The sequence below is a fragment of the Megalobrama amblycephala genome, linkage group LG7 (genome assembly GCF_018812025.1).
Source record: "Megalobrama amblycephala isolate DHTTF-2021 linkage group LG7, ASM1881202v1, whole genome shotgun sequence".
NCBI classification, from domain to species: domain Eukaryota; kingdom Metazoa; phylum Chordata; class Actinopteri; order Cypriniformes; family Xenocyprididae; genus Megalobrama; species Megalobrama amblycephala.
The window spans coordinates 28,011,508-28,032,529 of record NC_063050.1 but is presented as its reverse complement, the minus strand read 5'-3'; the positions used below and the strand labels follow the sequence as shown (position 1 = coordinate 28,032,529).

At 36.8% G+C, this 21,022-nt stretch overlaps 2 protein-coding genes across 18 annotated transcripts in view; both read left to right on the top strand.

The window, feature by feature from the left end:
- The window catches only part of ctnnd1 (catenin (cadherin-associated protein), delta 1), a 34,745-nt gene extending 26,207 nt beyond the window's left edge, over positions 1-8,538 (top strand). For 6 of the 9 annotated variants that reach the window (XM_048196835.1, XM_048196834.1, XM_048196839.1 and 3 more), the window contains 9 exons: positions 699-764; positions 844-971; positions 1,293-1,443; positions 1,595-1,790; positions 1,948-2,138; positions 2,251-2,304; positions 3,023-3,105; positions 3,401-3,455; positions 6,384-8,538. In XM_048196835.1, coding sequence (XP_048052792.1) covers positions 699-764; positions 844-971; positions 1,293-1,443; positions 1,595-1,790; positions 1,948-2,138; positions 2,251-2,304; positions 3,023-3,105; positions 3,401-3,455; positions 6,384-6,445 — 986 coding nt within the window. In that variant the 3' untranslated portion in view covers positions 6,446-8,538. Of the gene's footprint in view, positions 1-698; positions 765-843; positions 972-1,292; positions 1,444-1,594; positions 1,791-1,947; positions 2,139-2,250; positions 2,305-3,022; positions 3,106-3,400; positions 3,500-6,383 lie in introns of all 9 variants that reach the window. The other 3 variants (XM_048196837.1, XM_048196842.1, XM_048196841.1) reach the window with 2 other exon arrangements.
- A 2,008-nt stretch (positions 8,539-10,546) lies between these two features.
- The window catches only part of timm10 (translocase of inner mitochondrial membrane 10 homolog (yeast)), a 15,757-nt gene continuing 5,281 nt past the window's right edge, over positions 10,547-21,022 (top strand). Inside the window, exons 1-7 of one of the 9 annotated variants that reach the window (XM_048196817.1) lie at positions 11,210-11,950; positions 12,296-12,330; positions 12,410-12,548; positions 14,217-15,106; positions 16,456-16,855; positions 16,940-19,135; positions 19,221-19,501. In XM_048196817.1, coding sequence (XP_048052774.1) covers positions 12,446-12,548; positions 14,217-15,106; positions 16,456-16,855; positions 16,940-19,135; positions 19,221-19,501 — 3,870 coding nt within the window. In that variant the 5' untranslated portion in view covers positions 11,210-11,950; positions 12,296-12,330; positions 12,410-12,445. The other 8 variants (XM_048196811.1, XM_048196815.1, XM_048196812.1 and 5 more) reach the window with 8 other exon arrangements.

Genomic DNA, 21,022 nt, shown 5'->3' with positions numbered 1-21,022 from the left:
GAGCTGCAATACTTTTGTAAAAGTAAGAAGGCCTATTAAGGGTACCAGTCACACAAAGAAGGTTTTTATTGATCTGAAGGAAGTAGATGTGGAATCAGTAACAAGTATCAGATTATGACACTGACTGGACACTATAGCTCTGTTTGAAAACCTAGTGAGATCCAAAAATAGCTGGCTGTTCCCTGAAAACTGAGAAAAGATTGCAAAAAATTGCATTCTGATTTTTTTTCTTAATTGTGTGACTGGCCCTTGCAGCATTTAAAACATTTCATTAATAACCACCAGAGGGTGCCAGAGCACAGCATTTCTGATAAATCCACTCTTTATTCTCCTTCACTTTTAATGTTTAATCATGTAGACATATTAAATGACGATTGTCTAATTCTTTTAAACTTTCACTTTGTCATATACTTCGGTGAAAACTGAGCCATCTGCATCAAGTCTTTAGTAATTAAATCGTCACATAATGTGGGGGTTTTCCCTCAGGGAATAAATGTAACCTTTGTCAGAACTGTGTCTAAAGAAAACTGTCTTTGTCTAAAGAAAATCCCCATTTTAAATCTTTGAGGAAGAGGTTTTCTTCAGACTTTTGATTCCAAATTGTCATAAATTACGTCACTATCATTAAATGGCAGATAAGATTTCTGTGTCACTTCATCTCTATTTCACTTGTTGCTCATTCCTTCTGCTTTGTTCAGGAAAAAAAGAGGATGATGGAACTTCAGACATGATTGACATTCCAAAGAGAAGCACACCAGCCAAAGGTACAAATGCAATCTTCTTGGATCTGAATACTTAGTTAGATTATAGATGAAATGGTGTAACAATTGTATCATTTTGTAGGTTATGAATTGCTGTTCCAGCCAGAGGTGGTGCGCGTGTACACTTCTCTCCTAAAAGAGAGTAAGAACCCATCGGTTCTGGAAGCCGCCGCGGGGGCCGTGCAGAACCTGTGTGCAGGCCGTTGGACTGTGAGTATGCACAAAAATGCTGATAGCTTCAGAATGATACTGCAATGGCAGTCCAATGCATATTAAACACACTTCCCAAAACAAACAAGCAGTTATGGAAATATATATTTCATATCATACAGTAATATATCTGATGTTTCCAAAGTCAGTGAGTAATTATGTGAAATAATTGTGATTTTCAGTATTAATCAGAATAATCATGCCATAATCGAGCAGCCCTAGGCAACTCCACCACCATTTATTCCTTAATATTTGTGTGATTGGGTTCATGAGGAGGAAAAATCTGTTTCGTGATTTGACCTCGGTTCTTATTTTTGTCAGTATGGGCGGTACATCAGAGCGACGATGAGACAGGAACACGGCCTGCCGATGATGACGGAGCTGTTGTCTCATGGGAACGACCGTGTGGTCAGAGCCATGTCTGGAGCTTTAAGGAACCTGGCCATTGATGCTCGCAACCGTGAGCTGCTAGGTGTGTGAGCCAATAATACCCAGTTTATTTGTGTTAGCCTTGGTAATAACACTGAATGGACACAAATAGAATCAAATTATCCATATTTGTACAGTCGCAATGAATGAATCCCACCATATTTTACTCAATCTCTCTTTCTCTGTCTCTGTAGGGAAGCATTCTGTGCCTAACTTGGTGGCCAATCTGCCAGGCAGTGGTCAGAGTCAGCCTGTGCGCGGGCTCTCGGAGGAGACGGTGGTGTCTGTTCTCAGCACTATGGCGGAAGTGGTTGGCTCCAGCGTGGATGCGGCCAAATCCCTGCGCACCTCCCAGGGCATTGAGAGACTGGTGCTCATCAACAAAGACAGGTATGCATGTATCTGTTTCTGTGTTAATAACTGGCTGGTCACATTGGAGGAACCTGGAAGAGGAATGTTGTTTTTTTTTTTGTTTTTTTTATTAGCAAATGCTCTTTAATGAGGCGTAGTTATATCGTTTGATAATCGTCTGTATTCCCCCATATAGCAACCGCTCAGATCGAGAGGTACGTGGCGCTGGGCTGGTGCTGCAGATCGTGTGGGGTTTCAAAGAGCTCCGCCGCACACTGGAGAAAGACGGCTGGAAGAAAACAGACTTCATGGTCAACCTCAACCCTCCTAACAACTCTCGCAGCAACGGGGGATATGAGGACAGCACCCTGCCGCTAATAGACAGGGGTAAGAACACAATCCATTCTTGCTGAATGGATTTGAATGCGTTTATCAGCCGAATGGACATGCAGGATATAACTTTGTGTCTGATCTGACTTTGTTTGGGTCTGTTTGTTAGGGGGCAAACAGGACAGAGACAGAGACATGATTCCACTAAATGACATGGGACCAGGTAAAATGCACATACTTTATTCTCATACTTCATAATGCATATACTCAAGGTCTAAAATGAGCTTTTAGCCACATTCGCAAGTTGGGTTTTCATGATTCCCTTTTGTATCTGCTTTAATTTGCACTTTTAATATTAAATTGATTATTATATTATAACATGTATATTATTTTTATTATTATATTGTTATTATATATTATTATATGTCCAAGGCTGCATTTATTTGACCCAAAATGCAGTAAAAACAGTAATATTGTGATGCATTAAAATTAAAATAATGGTTTTCTATTTTAATATATTTTAAAATGTAATTTATTCCTGTGATGGCAAAGCCACATTTTCATCAGCCGTTACTCCAGTCTTCAATGTCACATGATCCTTCAGAAATCAGTCTAATATGCTGAATTAGAATTTGTGCTTAAACATTTATGTTGAAAATGGTTCTGTGAAATAAGTAATATACATTTTTAGCTGAATAGAAACAGAGGAACAGCATTTAATTGAGAAAGTGTATCTTTTGTAACAAATATTTTTACTGTCACTTCTGAACAGATTGCTTGTTGAATAAAAGTATCACTTTCCTGCAAAAATTATATATTTCATATACAATGTGTATGTTTGCACTGGAAAATAATTTTAAATTTACTACAATTTCCATGCAATCACTGTGCTGTGATTCACCGAGTTAAAAAATATCAATTCATTTTGTCCGTGGCACCAGACGCTTACTCTACGATAGACCAGAGAGGACGGAGAAACACTTTAGACGACACTCTGGATCGCTCTGACAGAGATACACCTCAGGTAACGTAAACGTCCCCTTCAAAGGGGAACGTCCACCCTTGTGCAGTTACAACAAACAACTTGTGTTCTCACCAACTTCCTTCACAAACAGTTCAGCACACCAGACATCCTAAAACCCACACACTACTCAACCTGAAACTTGTTAACCTACTGTAATTTCACTAATAGTACTAAGAGGGGTTCTCACCTCAACTAACTCTCTCTCACACTCACTCTCCTTCTGTTATCACTCACCTCTTCTTCGATGCCTTTCTCTCTCTTATCCTCTGTCAATCTCTTTCTCTTTGACTCTCAGGGAGGAATGTATGGGGAGAGACGGGGCTCTTTGCCTCTGTTGGACTCTTATGATGGTTAGGCCACTCCCCTCCCCCCACTCAGTGCATGAGCACGCATGGTATGTGTGTCCACCTTCTGCATGGGCTTCATGTGTACATTTAAGTGAATGTGTGCTGCTCAGTGTATTTGTGGTTCTAACCCTCATTAACAATATTTTGTTATTCTGTACTTCAGTGGAAATGGGTTTACTAATTTCCAGTGTTGGGGAAGCTTTTTTTTTTTTAAACTAGCTTTCCAACTACAAGCTACTCCAAATTTACAGTAGTTAAATTAGTCAAGCTACAGGTACTGAAAAGTAGTTTAAGTTTAAAAGTAGTTTAAAAAACTTGTTTATTTTATGATTTTTATTTATCTTGTGAAAAAACAAGGATCTGAAATGGGATGATGGCTTTAAATTAGGGATGTGCACAAATAGTCGAATAATCGAATATTCGTTCTGTAATTAATATTCGAAAAATAAAAATACTATTCGAATTTTACTATGTTGCTTTGCTGGCCGTAAATGCAGTGAATCCATGATAAATGCTAAGCACTAACACTCGCAGTTATAACTAAATGCACCGGGTGGCGCTGTGGAGCGTGTTTAACAAGTTTATTTTATTTGATCGTAACATAATGTTGTCGTCTGCCTCGCAAAGTTTGTAATTACTTAGATGAAAATGATCTTACAAAATGGAATTACTTTTGATCAAGTTAATTAATGAAACCGAGTTATCATAATATCAACACCATAATGAGAAAGCACATAAAATCAAAATACCCGTCGAGTGAGGAAAGACGGCTGTCCATCACTGCATTCAGACAGGTAAGCGCAGCTGTAAGTTATCCCCGAGTGAGCCAAGATGATAACTTATCTGATAGCAAAATGATTTTGAGACATATGCTTCCTTTAAGTTTCGTGGAGGGAGACATATTTACGAACCGAAAACAAAGTGCTACTGTTAGAAACTTAGCTTAGCACACAGTTATGTAGGCTATTATTATCTTTGTGTCTCTGCAACGTCTGTCAGCACGGCTCGTTTTCTGACCCGAGCATGTGGATATTATTGTTTTTCTCAACATAAACATGTGAAACAATATAAACACGATAACCATATACTGACTCGAGTGTATTATGTACGTTTTGTACAATAACTTGCGCTGTCTGCTTTAATAGTATTTTTCCCGCTCGCGCTGCTTGATATTAAATGCTTTTGTTCTTAATATTTTCTGTTTACACATATTGTTTAATGCTTTGAACTAAAAGAATATAATGTAAGCTTGTTGTGTATATTGCCTAATCGTAAGCTTGTTCAGAAATGGTTACAAAATATTGATGAATATAAAACAATAACGTCTTTCTCGTTTAACCTCATTTAAATAAACGAATATTCGAATATTCGTTTTTTACGAGCCCAAATATTCGAATACAATATTTTGGAAAAATGCCCATCCCTACTTTAAATTAGGGCTGTTTTTAATCTAATTACATGATGTGGTGATTAATTAATCGCAACTTAATTGTGGCTGAGAAATTACTCCCAAAAGATAACTTGAAGTCATTATTGTGTAAAGCATCAAATAGACATTACAAAAAAGTAGCTTCAGAAAGAAATATTTGATTTGATTCAACATAGAATTTATTACACATGAACTTTTGGACCATGAGATTGAGTAAATGATGACTGAATTTTCATTTTTGGGTTAACTATACCGTTGTTTTTTTAATTAATACAAAATATGAAGAAGAAAAAAAAAATTAAATTAGACTCTAAATAAGAAACTAAAACTGCCAGTAGGTAACATTCATTCGATTCATTCAAACGGCTGATTCATTCAGGAGTGAATTAAATGGTTCTCTTGTTGGACTTGAAATGGCGCTACACAGACCGGTCGGCGTATGACATCAAAGTACTGTGAGAGCAGATGGCTCCGTTTGCTTTTGAATTGCTCTCGCTGTACTCTGACTTCATAGTACACCGATCGGTCTGTGTAGCGCCGCTTCAAGTCCAACAGGTCTTTTGTGAACAGTTCGTTGAATCATTAGTTTCACTAAGTTCGTTCAAAAAGCGGATTCAGAAATAAAACTGCTGTGCATTGTGCGGAGACTAACAGTTCTGCTTGCCTTTTATATTTTCATTGGACAAAATTACAACAAAATTGAACAAAATAGACAACATTGTGTCTAAAATAACACAATATTAGCTTCTTATTTACTGAACTGTTGTATAAAATCAGTATTGCATTTGCACTTGTTATGTAGGCTATGGGACAAAAACAGCACTCGTGTGATATTGCTTAACTCGTGATCTAAATGTGAGACAAAAACTCAAAACGGCTGCAATTTTGCCCCCATATCTTGAATTTTTGGGACTTTCTAACTGCATTCTGTAGGCTTCGTAGCACAGTGAGTTCAATCAACTGTATGAAATGTCAGATGATCCACGTAGGTCTGGGGCGGGGTAAGTGCGTTAAATGCGTTAAATTTTAACATGTTTTTTTTTTTTTTACCGTAATTAATGTTTATTCATTTTTTTAAATCTGGTGCATTAAACTAGGATCTCAAATAGATCAAATTTAGTCAGCTAAAGTCAAAAACAAATGACTGAGAGGCCAATATTTCATATACTACACTGATTTACATTAAAATAAAATTGACAAATATTCAGGAAACAGCTCAGCCACTGTCATGTTCCATTAGTAGCGTCACTACTATCAGTTAGTTACTCCCCAACACTGATCACTCCCCCTCATGTGTCCAGTTTGGTCACATGACTGATGTTTCAGTGGTTTTATCTGTCATCACTTTGCCAGAAAATAGGCGATATTATTTGTGTAATATGCACAAATTTTCATCGCAGCTCTTTGATGACACATTACTGAATCATTTTCCCTCGTTATTAGTAAACTTAATGAAAGAGTACCACGCTTGACCTTCACGTCTCATCTGTTTCTCTCCACAGAAAAACTGATCGTGTGCATCACCCGCCGTGAGTTTCCTCCTCCTGCCTACTGTCCCTGCTGAGCCTCTGATCTCATCACTTACGGGACCATTGCCACTAATCGCAAAGACCCTTCCGTAGTTTTCAACATTCTCTAGTTGTCACTCTCCTACTCTTATTGAGATCAATGTGATTGAGAACAGCCACTACTTAAAATGGACACTACACAATGAATTCCTGTCTTGATTTTGGTCCATACCACTTTTTTTGTTGTCAAATAATGGAAACACTAGAGACTAAAAGGTCTATTTAGTCACATCCCCAGCTTATCAAGCTTTATAAACCATTTTTTTTTTTCTTTTTTGCTTAAGCATCTATTAGAACACTAGTATAGTATGGCAATGGTATTTTGATTCTTTTGCTTCATCCTGCTTTGTGGTTCACATTGATAAAAAGGTAATGCCAAATTGCAACAGTCATATGTGGCCTGCAGAAATTAATGTATATAGAACATCTCTGTAAGTTTTATGTCTCAACGCATCGTGACAGACATGAGGCCTATCTTTTTTTTTTTTTTTTTTTTTTTTTTTTTTTTTTGGTCATGGTTTTCTAAAAGCACTAGATGACCACCAATTCCCCTTAAGTTATCCATCTGTGGTTTTTGTGGATGGTCTCGTTGAGTGTTCAGTCTCTAGGAAGGGGTTGTTCTGACAGCGTTGATGAAGCATTACAAAAGAGGCAGAGGGATTTGGGAGATTATTTTTATTTTTTTTAAACTGGTAGCATTCAAGAAAGACCTCTAGTGGTAGATGAGTACAGTTGTGCTCTTTGGGACTCCTTAAATTGTAAACCTTGACAAGTTTGCGAAGCGCTCCAGAATGGGAGAGCTGATTTGGGATTTCTTTTATTCCCCCTTTGGTTTGGTCTTTGAAATTGTCACTGACAGTAATTATTTTCTGTGTGTTCCTCCCCCTTAATTTTTAATAAACAATTTAAGTAGCAAAAGAAGAGAACAGAAGAGCCTTTAACTCTCGGAGACAATTGGTTGCCCTGGTCTTAGATCAGTGCTCCCACTTTTCAATATTTTGTGAAACGGGTGGACCTAGTTCGGGCTTTTTTCACTTGTCTGAATATAAATGAATGTGTAAATATGACTGCATCTCACAAATCCACTCTGCATACTTGGAGTGCCTCACTTGCTCATCGCGTCGTGTGAGTGTGTGTTTGTGATAAGCGGTGAACAGGGACGTTCGGCCACCTTTCTGCCTCTTGGTTCCAGTGCCTGTCTGTGTAGAGAGTAAACGAGTGTACATTTGAGGATGTATATGCATTGTTTTTTTGTTTTGTTTTTTTTCTCTGAGATCCATAAGTACAGTGCTTGTTTCTTAGACTGCATATTCAAAATGCACAGTAAGTCTGTTGTAGATATTTACTGAATAGAGACTGAATAGCACTAGGGGTCAGTGGACTGATTTTTTTTTTTTTTTTCCCCCAATGCCTTTTTAATCTCCTGTTTGCCAATTGTAATACAATGTTTCAAGACACTACAGTCAGTAAAGGAAAGGTTGGAGTCCGAAGACCAGAAGTCCGAATCCTGATAGAGGAGGCTGTTCACAAACAAGTTTGAGGAATCAATCGATTGTTCAGTGTTGAGGGAGGCAGATAAATGAGTCTTTTAATTACAAAAAAATTGCATCTCTTTCAGGCAGGATTAAGCAAGAGCTCAGATTTTGATTCTAGCTTGATGAGAAAATAAGATAAAATAAAAGCACATTTAACTATATATACCAGAGAATATTTGTTAATTTTAATTATTATTTTTTTTTTTTTCCTTTTTGGTTTTTGTCCTGTTGCTCTTTCTTTTCTATATTTTATGATTGGGGCTAATATTGTTTTTCTGGGGTGTCGTGGGTGAATGCATATGCAATCAGTTTTATTTTTTAAATGAATGCATTACAGTTTATATCTTTTAATTCAAGACGAAAGGAAAATTTCTGTGTCGTGCTGTCAGTTGACATGCCGTTTCTCTGCAACACTAACAAGTGGATCTTGATTCATTATTCCTATATTTCAACACTTTACCTTTGGTCTTAAACATTGCACCTTTCTTTCATGAATTGAAACATGTAACTTAGCAATACTGTTTTTTTTTAAATAAAAGAATGATTTTTTTTTTCCAAGGTTCTGACAGTGAATTATTGTGTGATTCACAGAGCATTTTTGTACATTAACACATTTAATACATAATACATTATTTAGAATTCTTCACTTGAGAATGTAATGAAATAAGAGTGATACATTTGACCAATCCATTTTAACACCTTATAGAGTTCAGTGGCTTACTGGGAAATATGGTTGACGCATATGGTATCATTGTGGAATTGATTCAACTTTTTTTCCTTTTTTTTTTTTTTTTTTTCTTAAAGTATAATTACAAACTAGTGAAGACAGTGAGAACTGCTAGTTGTCAGCTTAAAAAGAATACTGGAAACTAATAAACCAGCGGTTCTCATCCTTTTTTGACTCTCATTGTCCACAAGAATATTTGAAGCCCTGACCGGACACTCCTATTTTCTGTAAAATAAATTTCAGGATTACAGAAGTTTTAAGAGCTGAATGTTCTTTATGGTTTCCACCCTTTTTAACCAATGAATTTACATGATGTTTCCAGTTGTTTGTGATTTATTGGTCAAGGATTAAAGATAAGGTTTATATATATATACTCGTTATATACTCGATTTTTACTCGTCATTTCTACCTGGTAAAATATTTTGGAGCTTGGCATAACTAGAAATATACAGGTGCTGGTCATATAATTAGAATATCGTGAAACTTTCATATATTCTACATTCCCTACATGTAAAGTAAAACATTTCAAAAGTGTTTTTTTTTATTTATTTATTTTTTTTTTTTTTTTTTAATTTGTTGATTAGAGCGTACAGCTAATGAAAGTCCAAAATCCAGTGTCTCAAAATATTAGAATATTTACATTTGAGTTTCATTAAATGACCATCCCTACAGTATAAATTCCGGGTATCTCTTGTTCTTTGAAACCACACTAATGCGGAAGACTGCTGACATGGCAGTGGTCCAGGAGACAATCATTGACACCCTCCACAAAGAGAGTAAGTCACAGATGGTCATTACTGAATGTGGTGGCTGTTTACAGAGTGATGTATCAAAGCATATTAAATGCAAAGTTGATTAGAAGGAAGAAATTGGGTAGGCAAAGGTGCACAAGCAACAGGGATGACCACAAGCTTGAGAATACTGTCAAGTAAAGCCAATTCAAACACTTGGGAGAGCTTCACAATGAGTCGAATGAAGCCGGAGTCAGCGCATCAAGAGTCACCACACTCAGACATCTTCAGGAAAAGGACTACCAAGCCACTTCTGAAACAGAAACAACGTCAGAAGCATCTTACCTGGGCTAAGGAGAAAAAGAACTGGACAGTGAACAGTGGTCAAAAGTCCTCTAAATTTTGCATTTCATGTTGAAATCATGGTCCCAGAGTCTGAAGGAAGACTGGAGAGGCACAGAATCCAAGATGCTTGAAGTCTAGTGGGAAGTTTCTGAAGTTAGTAATGATTTGGGGGGCCGTGACATCTCTTGGTGTTGGTCCATTGTGTTTTATCAAGTGCAAAGTCAATGCAGCCATCTTCCAGGAGATTTAGGAGCACTTTATGCTTCCATCTGCTGACAAGCTTTATGGAGATGCTGATTTCCTTTTCCAGCAGGACTTTAGCACCTGCCCACAGTGCAAAAACCACTTCTAAGTGGTTTGCTGACCATGATGTTACTGTGCTTTATTGGCCAGCAAACATGCCTGACCCCTGAATCTATGGGATATTTTCAAAAGAAAGATGAGAAACAGTCGATCCAACAATATACAGATGATCTGAAGGCTCAATAGTGCCTCAGCAGTGCCACAGGCTGATCACTTCCATGCCACACTTCACTGATGCTGTAATTTGTGCTAGGAGCAAGTCATTTGCTGTAATATGTGCTGCCGACCAAGTATTGAGTGTACAAATGAACATACTTAAAAGAACTTGAACGTTTCTGTTTTGAAAATCCATTTTTTGATTGATCTTAGGAAATATTCTAATATTTTGAGATACTGGATTTTGGACTTTCATGAGCTGTAAGCTCTAATCATCAAAATTTAAAAAAAATAAATAATAATATACAATAAAAAAATGAACTTTTTGATGATATTCTAATTATATGACCAGCACCTGTATATTAATTATAAAAATGCCCATGGAGTTTTAAGATTTCAATTTGCGTGTCTTTTCTAAGCCTAGAAATAAGCCTACAAATTAGGCTATACCTCACATATTTCACAAGACTGTGAACCCCCACCACACAACACTAACAGGAATTACAAAATCATTTGTTAATTTAATAAATTTAACAACAGCAGAAACATTACTAACATTAATGGACAGAATTTAAATGAATTACAGTGTTGGTTTGGGTGACTTACAACATAATGTTATCTGCTAACATGTAGGCCTTCTACATGTTCAAATAAAGTATTGACAAAAAAGTTTTATAAAATAAGCCTCATATTTCAGCTTTTAAACCATTTTGTAAACATAAATGATTATAGGTATTTTATCATCTCCATGAACAATACTAGATACCATATTATTACCATATTTGATTTTTTTTACATTATTTCCCATCAACGGGTTAAAATTTACAACAGCGCATAAAAAATTGTCTGATTTACACAAACAGAGACACAAAAACACAGACAGGCCGAATAAAAATATAAATCCAGTTTCTGTCAGTACAGTAGGTGGCGCTTATAGAGCTGTTTCTCTACTGTAAACAAAGCTTTTCGAAACCAACGTTGCATGATGCGCCTTGCTAATTTTACTTAATTCTGGACAGTATTTACAGTGAGTTTTTCCCAAATCCTGGTAATCAAATAGATTTTTAATGATGATTAAAATATTAAACTGTAATACAAATCGTAGAGAACTGTATAGTAGTCAAACCGCAAACCGTTGCATTCATTGGAAACCCTCAAACTAGAGTAAGCTAAATCTTTAACGACCCCTAGTGGGGGTTGGGAAACACTGCTCTAGACAAGGAAATATGAGACTGCGGTAAAACTATAAACTAGATGAGTAAAGTTCGTAGACAAACTTTAAGTTGGCTTGAAAAAGCCTAGCCAGAAAGTTTGGAGTTGTTTTAAAAGCTTTAAGTTTGAAGCTTGAAGCTTGAAATAGTTTTAGTTTAGTAGTTTAAAAGCTAGATTTCTCAGTGGCACAAGAAAACAGCGAGCCAGGATAAATGTGTAAAAAAAAATGGCTATACACAAAATAGTTTTGAGTGAATAATTCAACACTCGTTTCTCAAATGGCCGCCACCTATAATGTCTACGGTCGCACAACGACGTGGGTTCACAAATCAGTGAATGAATCTTTTTGGTGAACCGATTCAAAATATTCGAATCACCGCGATCAAAACCTCACCTCTAGATGACGCTAGTGACTGACGAGTGGAGCGAGAGTCGGTTGACATGAGATTGTAATACAGCGACTCACGTGTCCTACAGATCACCTGTGTTTGCGTATGTAAAATTATCTTTGTTTATTTTGGATCATAATATGGGTATCCTAGCAAGTATTAGTGAAGCACGCGCACTTAGCGGATGAAAACGCGGTGGAAATACCAGCGATATCAGGATCAGTTGACATTTTGTGACTTTCGAGATCGAGAGTATGACTGAACTCATGCATTTATTTGCTATTTAATACAAAATAACATTAATGTTTTGAATTTAGTTTAAAATTGCCTGATCACTCCTCAAACTTCCAATCACAGCCTCTTTGTCTTCTCTATGTTTATAGGCCCATTAAAGCAATGTAAAAGCGATCTGTTTATCCAAATGTTGTTGTTGTTTTTGTTTTTTTAGTCTACAGCTGTTGGATTTGAATTTATAACACAAAAGTAAGTAAATATATACTCGCAAAATTGAAGAAAGATGTATTTTTCTGGATCATTAACAGCTTTACCTTTTGTTTTGAAGTTTCTAAATGTATTTTAGACTTAAGTTGATGCCAGCATGTGGAAGTATCAGCATCCTGACTTTGCATTGTTCCTACTTGGTGAACTTCAGAAGCAGCAGCAGGGAAGCATCTTCTGTGACACACTTCTGCAGACGGAGGGTAAGAGCAGAGATCTTCTGTGTTGGAGATTGTAAACTCATTGTCATTGGAAAAAACTGTCATGTTTATTACTTGCATATTGTAAACAAATCATATGAAGACCAGGGGCCTGTTTCAGAAAGGAGGTTAAGTGAAAACTCTAGGCATGTTAACCCCGAAATGAGGGAAACTCTGGGTTTCAGAATGAGAGGTAACTTCTACTCAGAGTCAGTTACTATGGTAACTTACTCTGAACCTAACCAGAAGCAGGTTTTCTTTGGTAAACCCAGAGTTTCCTTCGGTCTCCTCCCCCTTTTTAAAGTGCAAGTGATGTTTAAATAGTTCACTCATTCATTCACACTGCAAAAATGCTTTTCGTACTGAGTATTTTTCAACCTATTTCAATTACAAATATCTAAAAATTCTTAAATCAAGATGGATTTTCTATATAAGAAAATGATATAAGATATTTAGTCTTGTTTCCTGAGGGGATCTAAATTGAGTACATTTTACTTAAGTAAAATTATCAATATCTGCCAGTGTGATAATAAAAATAGTGAGACAAACAGTCAGATGTCAGATGTCAGAGTGTCTACCCAGGTGAAAAAAAAAAAGTGCAGTAAAATACACTTTATTTTAGTACACAGTACACTTCCATAATGTACTTAAAGTGCTCTATTTCCGTGCACTTATGAATATCTACTGAATATGAATATCTACTGTCATAAATGAATCCTATGTGTCGTAAAATTTTAAGTAAAAAGTATTGTCTTGTTTTCAGAAAAAATAAGTAAAAATTAAGTGCGTTTTTCCTTAAAACAAGCAAAATAATCTGCCAATGGGGTAAGCAATATAATCTTGTTTTCGGTTTGAAATAAGATTTTTTTTTGCTTACCCCATTGGACCCCAATTTTGACTTTTTTTTCTGAAAACAATACAATAATTTTGTACTTGTCTAGAAAATCCTTTTTGATTTAAGAATTTTTAGATATTTGGATTAGAAACAAGACAAAAACTCTAAGTAAGAAAAGCATTTTTTGCATTGTAGACTGCTTCCTGTATTGTGGTACTTGAAAAATAAATTTTCCTATGCTTTAACATTTAGATTTATTAATTTAGCAGACGCTTTTATCCAAAACGACTTACAATTGAGGAATACAACAATTGATTCATCTTATAGAGGCATTAAATACAAGAAGAGAGTAGATTAGCTTGTGTTTGCTAATTTCGCTTACAAAACAGCACCTGCTACAACATGAAAACAGATGCTACAACGATAGAAAGTCAAACCGGCTATGAAATTCTGTGATCGTCGGTAATTTACTCAGTGTAAGACTCACAACAAAGCCGACAGATGTTTTACTTCTTAATCCAAGAAAACAGTTCATTATGCTGTTAAATCATTCCCGCATTCTCCACCAATTTCTGAAGAAAAAAAACTTTATTGGTACTGGTTAACTGGTAATACAATGTTTCAGACATCGTTCCGAACAGTACAAGCTAAGAAATTGTGAGAGATGAAAAAATAGTCAAGATTTTTGCATGCTGAAGAGATTAGTTTTCAGCTGGTTCATTGAATATTGTCAGGGATTCGGCTGTCCGGATAGGATTGGGAAGATTATTCCACCAGCAAGTAACAGTGAAACGAATGCTTTTCCTATAATCTAAAATCACTTTTCAATTCTTCAGGTGTCTGTGTTCCAGCTCACAGTTGTGTGTTAGCTGCTCTAAGCCCCATCTTCTCAAGAATCCTTTCCATGTCCCCTGCTCCACAAGCAGGGCAGAACAGGCTTCTGAGCCTTGAGGCTGTAGGATCTCATGCATTACTGAAGCTAGTTGGGTTCCTGTACACGGGGGGAATGGAGATCGAGAGTCAGAGCGAACATGAGGAAATAATGGCTGCTGCCCACAGACTTGGACTCAGAAACCTTTTTGAAAAAAAGAGAGTGTGGGTGGGCAAAGGAGTTATGGATGTTGGGAGATGCTGGAAAGAGACTGGTGTACAGACTGAAGACAACATGAAGAGCCAGGAAAGTGAAATTGTGTCTGAGCCTTTGAAGACACAAAGCACTGTATCTTCAGTGCAACCTTGTGGCTTGTTGGAGCCTGATTTGCAGTTGTTTGATGAAGCCAATCCAACTAGAGGTTTTAATTTGATCAGTAACGTCACTGTTCCTTCCCTCGCTGACATGACAGAAGCATCGGTATCGAACCATCATAAAACAAAAGCCAAGAAAAGGTGGAAAATGGCAAAGAGAGAAAGCCAGTTACAGAAATTAACTCAACAACAAAACCAGATAAAGATTCTTAATGTTGAAGGGAACAAATCAAACCAAACTGGAGTGGTGGAAAGGAGTAAGACTGTTTCAGGGAAAGACTTCCAGAAGCTTTTAGAGGCAGATAACGGACAAAAAAACACCACTGCTGAACAGAAAGAGGCCAAATTGGACCAGCTTAAAGTCAAGATAAAACTGAGGAGAATGAGTGGAGCTTTCTGGGAGAGTAACCTCCTCGTTTCCGTCCAAGGTGAGAGTGAGACAAAGCCAGAAGAAGTGAAAGAGTGTGGACCTCGAACTCAGGTAAAGATTTATATTCAAAATCTCTGTGCTATATTTGTTGCCATTTATAACAGCATTTAGACAAATAAAGCATTGTTTATATATTCCACACACACACACACACACACACAGAGAATAGATTCTTTGATGAATAGAAAGTTTAAAAGAACAGCATTTATTTGATTGAAACAGAAATATTTACTCTCACTTTTGATCAATTGAATGCATTACATTTTATCATACAAACTATGCATGTTTGGCAAAATATATGACTAATATTAACATTAACATCAATATATACAGTACCGGTCAAAAGTTTGGAGACATTACTATTTTTTAATGTTTTTGAAAGAAGTCTCTTATGCTCATCAAGCCAAGCCATGATGAAAATTCAGCTTTGCATCACAGAAATAAATTATATTTTAAAGTATATTAAAATAGAAATATATATATATATTATTTTTTATTTTTTTTTTTTATTTATTTTTTTTTTTTTCTATTTTAATATACTTTAAAATATAATTTATTTCTGTGATGCAAAGCTGAATTTTCATCATGGCTTGGCTTGATGAGCATAAGAGATATGTGTATGTGTGTATCAAACCAAAAAATATTCAGACATTTTTGATATTTTTACTATTATACCCAATAATTCTTCATACAGAGAACTACAGGTAAAATTGATAACAATTTGGAACCAAAACTTATTCAGACACTTTGTCCTGACCATGTTTTGCTTAAATTTTATCTGACATAATTAAGAATAATTTTTTCTGACACAGTTTAACTCTGATATCTTGTCATATTTCATTACCATTTTTTTAAAGATAGTGAATAAACTGTATTAATGAATGAAATGTTCAAGGTGTCTGAATAAATTTTGGTTTGACTGTATATTTAAAAAAAAAAAAATAGATCAAAAGTGACACTGAGGACTCTTACATTACAATTCACCACAACAATACAATTTCCACAAAAAATTAAGCAACACAACTGTTTTCAATGTTTTCAACACTGATAACAATAAGAAATTGAGCATTGAGTACCAAATCAGTATATTAGAATGATTTCTGAAGGATCATGTGACACTGAAGACTGAAAATTCATGAATAAATTACAATTTAAAAAATTAAAACGGAAAACAATGACTTAAAATTGTAATAATATTTTCACAATATTACAGTTTTTACCCTATTTTACCCTATTTAGTAAAAATGCACCGTTGGTGAGTATAACCATGCTTTATTTGGTTAAATATATTACAGTACTTGTATAAAATTAAGTCCCACTTTTCTTCAGCAAAATTTCCTTTCATTATGTTCTCCTATGTTCTTTTTATAATCTTATTTTTACTCTATATCTGACTAAAGAGCTTCCCATCTAATGTACTTCGTGGTCAAAGTCTTGAAACTCTCACCCCACCAACGGACCTGCCTGTTTCACCCTCTAATTCCTCCACGCATGCCTCTTCAGATAAATGTCTTCATACTCCACATCACATTTCTGTCTCTTCCCCTTTGGAAATACCAACATTATCTTCCAGCCCTCCCCAAGCAGACGAATCTGATGAACATATTGCAATGCTCTTGGAGGATATGTTCATGATGGGTTTAAACATCCTGCCGTTGGATCAGCTAGGTCCTCTTCAGGAACAAAAAGGTGGGCAAATGGGCGCTGAGGCTTCTACTCAAGTGCAAAGTTGTGAACCAGATCAAAGGGAATCTGATGTTAGCAAGACAGCAACTCTAGTTGGGTCTCCAGGGCAAAGAGGTAAAGGTAAAGTATAATCTTGGAATGTCTTTGGTTCATGATACTTTGCATCCCTGACTTTACAAATTTTATTTTTTTTTTTAGACCACAATCAGTCAAGATCCAATACAGTCAAGCTTCTGACCCAGTTACCTAAACAGGACCACTTGAACAAAGTTCAGAATCTGGCAACTGTGTCAAGAAACTCTACCCCCTCACTTACAGAAGGCTTGATTTTAACCCCAAAAGCCACAGCTGTCCCAGACTCTGTTGTAGAAGGTGAAATGCCAAGCCTTGTTATGACCAGCATACCTGATGACAGGCCAGATTTCAATCTGCAAAAATGCCTTTCTCCCCTTGAATCAGAAAAAGGAGACAGTGATGTTCCATCAAAACAGTCACACAGGCAGGACTCAGAAACACAAAACTTTCCCTTGTGGCTTTCTGAATCACCACTGATATTGGACTTCCCTCTAAGATCAATGATTGATTCCCCCTGCCCACGTCCACAGCGTGACCTCAACGCCTGCCAGAATCAATCATGCCTTGGCCCTGCAGAAATGCAAGAATTAAAGACTTCCTTTTCACACAATGATTTAATAAGTGGGAGTAGCTCAAACATTGCTCAGCCTGATGTGAGCGATGCTAGTGAGCATCCTAAGCAGAGAAAGACGAGAAAACGGAGGCGTACAGCTCAAAAGTCAAAAGTGAAAGGGTACACAAAGTGTCAAAACCTAGAAAATGAGGATCAAGTTCAACCGATAATATCCGAGTGTGATGAGCCTCATTGTGGAAACATTAAGCCATCAAATACATATGGAGTCAGTACTCGAATTACTAGAAGAGTAGCTGCAGGTATGAAGAGAAGACGAGAAATTTCTTCACCTCTCAGTAAAAAAATGCCAACGTTGAACACCACCAGTAAACAATGTGAACATGTAGATGAACATGTAGTTTTACCTAAACCAACACGCACACGTGTTGTAAAACGTCGTCGTGGCAGACCACCTAAACCCAAAACAACTCCTGTAGATCCCATGTGTAACAACGCAAAGAAATTGCCCACTTCAGGCCAAGATGATTGTGAAGAGGAAGAAACTAAGACAGACAATGAGATTGAACATGGTAAAAAGCAAGAACCAAATATACAACCGGAGAAAGACTCAACAGAAATGGAAGAAATAGATGTCAACAGCAATTTTGCACAGGAAACACCAAATTCTCGCTTAAAGTTTGCTGGCCAGACGAAGGGACCAAGTATTCTTGATCAGATTTTCCATCAGGCTCTTCCACGTGTTGGAAGTCCCGCATGTAGGAGTTCACTGAATATTGATCAGCAGCTAACATCAAGACTGCGAAACACATCTTTTAGCCTTCAAAAATTCCAAGGAGGGAAAAGTGAAGACGTTAATAGTAAATTAGTGATGAATAGCAGTGAACAGATCAATGAGGGCATTTGTGGGGAGAAAAAAAAGGCAGAGACGTCTATGCTGATAAACGGAAAGGAAGACGTGGCGCTATCTGACAATCAATCGAGGTCACCGTTGTCATGTGGAGACATGCCAGATAACGTGAAATGTTCAGTTAAACATGGAGATTTTTCAATCGAGGAGAACTCAACTAGATCAGCCACTGTTTTACAGAATAGTGATTTAGAAAGTGAGATTGGAACAGACATTCAGGACGATACAACTAAGATTTATGTCCTGTTAACATCTGAGGAGGACATAATGGAGGACATGATGACCTCTGTTGAGGATATTGATGATGCTGATCATGATTTGTCACCCACAAAGATGGACTGTGTTGTTGCCACCAATGAACTGATAGTGATGGAGGGAGTAGAAATGAATTTCTGTTTGAATCCTGATAGCGCACAAGCAGAAGACCTTGGAGATGAACAAAACTCGGAAGCTACGGTTTTTAATGAGTGTTCGGTTGAGATGACCTCAGAGAGTGAAAATGTTGACACCCAGGATATTGGCTGGGTGGCCGATTGTATGAAGAACAATGAAAAAGAGGATTTAGGTAGGAACGAAGAGGATCAGATAATCAAAGAAAATATGGCGGCAGAAGAAACTGAAGTTCTGAGTGCACATGAATTTGTAGAGGAAAATGCTCTGCTCGATTTGAATGAGGGATGTTGGGAAACCAACAGTGGGTTGGATGATGATGGTATTGATGTGGAGGAGGCCCAGTACAGTGGTGAGATGATCGATGAACGGATCCTTCTGGTGGAAGAGGAATTGAGTCAAGGACACATTGCAAGTTCTAAGATTGCAGACGATCCATCAAAAGGAGGTAAAATTGTGAAATTTAGATCTATAATTTTTGCACATTGTTAGTTATAATCAATATTCCTGATGCTGCTGTTTTGTCCTCATAGCTTGTCCTCAAGAAATAAGCACAGATGCTCCTTCTGAAGGTTCAAACTTAAGCAGCCCCAATGTGTGCAGTGAAGATGTCTCAATGGTTCTGTCTGCTGAAGCCGATTCAGAATCAAAAGAGGACTGCCACTTAGATGAAGAGGATATTGAAGTAGATGTTCTTGGGGAGTCTGTAGAAGAGTTTCCATTAGGGCTTTTGGCAGCTAGACAGGCCGTCATTCTGCCCATTGAGGATCTTTTGGACCAAGAGGATGAGTTGGATACCACTGAAGAAGAGGAGGTAGATGTCACTGGAGGAGAGACGGAGTAAAATTTTATGTTCACGTTAAGCATACATCTTTCACATTTTGAAGTCAATAGCAGATGTTTGAAAGTTCTTAAAACCCAAAGTTTAATATATCAAATGGTGAGAATTCCCTTTTTTGGTCAGTTTGATGTTACTAAAGTGAATTGGCCTATCAATTTATTTTTGATTGTCTCACATGTATAGTTTCATACAAAATTATGTATATAATTATAAATAAATTTATATATTAAATAAGTTCATATCACACTTTTGGATGTGTGCTTAATTATTTGATATATAACTATTTGGTGTAATTATTGGGGTCTGATTTTATTTGGGTAACTTATCCTTTGATGTTATATGACATTTTTTATAAGAAATAAGTGTAAAATATAACATACAGAATAAAATATAGCAATATAGGCAAAAGAATGTCAAAATATCAGGTAATTTGAAAAAAATGTGATAGTAAATATACATTTTTTTTTAGTTGTGCAGCTTAGCTTTAAAACATTTTATCAGTTAGAATTGACTTTTTATGAGTGATTTCGTTAAAAAATATTTTTTAAAATCTGTATCTAGTAACCGGAAGTCACGGGAATTGGTAAAAAGATGCGAAAACACTGGTAATAGCTAAATAAAAGTTTATTTATGTAGCACATTTAGTAACGCAAGGCCGACAAAAGTTCTGCACAAGCAAGTGAAAGTATAAAATAAAGCAATAAAACAGTACAATACTAATAACGGCATTGTCATTAAAAAAAAAAAAATCTATAAGCAGAGCGTAAATTCATGCACAACAGCAATGAAGGAGCAACCAGAGAAGCAGTGTTTTGAATAGAAAACTTTATTGTCAGCGGAAGTGCCAATTACAACGCTGGATGGAAAGGATCCACGTGGGTACTTCCTCCGGTCAGGCACACACACTGAAGGTTAAGCAGGCTGTCAGAGCCCTTTGTTGAACGGGACCCAGGCGCTGTCCGGTGGGTTTTGAGCGAGGGTGAACGAAAAGGTCATTTGCAGAGATGGACCCCATGAAAGCGCAGCAGCTCGCCGCGGAGCTGGAGGTTGAAATGATGGCTGACATGTATAACCGGTATGAAGCTCTTATGGTTTGTATGTGTAGCAGCGTGCTCTCTGTAAGGGTATCTGACGTTAGAAAAATACAGACTTGTGTAATAGACTACGCAACTATTGAATAGTACATTGTAGATGCAGTGTTGTAGGTTACTACAATTAGCCTGACGGCTATAGATGGGTTTCATGTGACGTCACTGTATTCTATCGCCGCCATATTTGGGACCGGTCACAGCTGCGCGCCCTGTTAAAGTCTATGGTGACAGCAGCTACAACTACCAGAGGAAGGCCAAAGAAACGCTCTCAGAAGGTTCACAACAAGTTTACAATATATCTGGGATATCTGGTGCTGTTAGCCGTTTCAACAGACGTCAGAACTACAAATTTATTTGATCCCAAAGGAGTTAGATCGGCAGAATTATTGGCTTCATTCAGAAG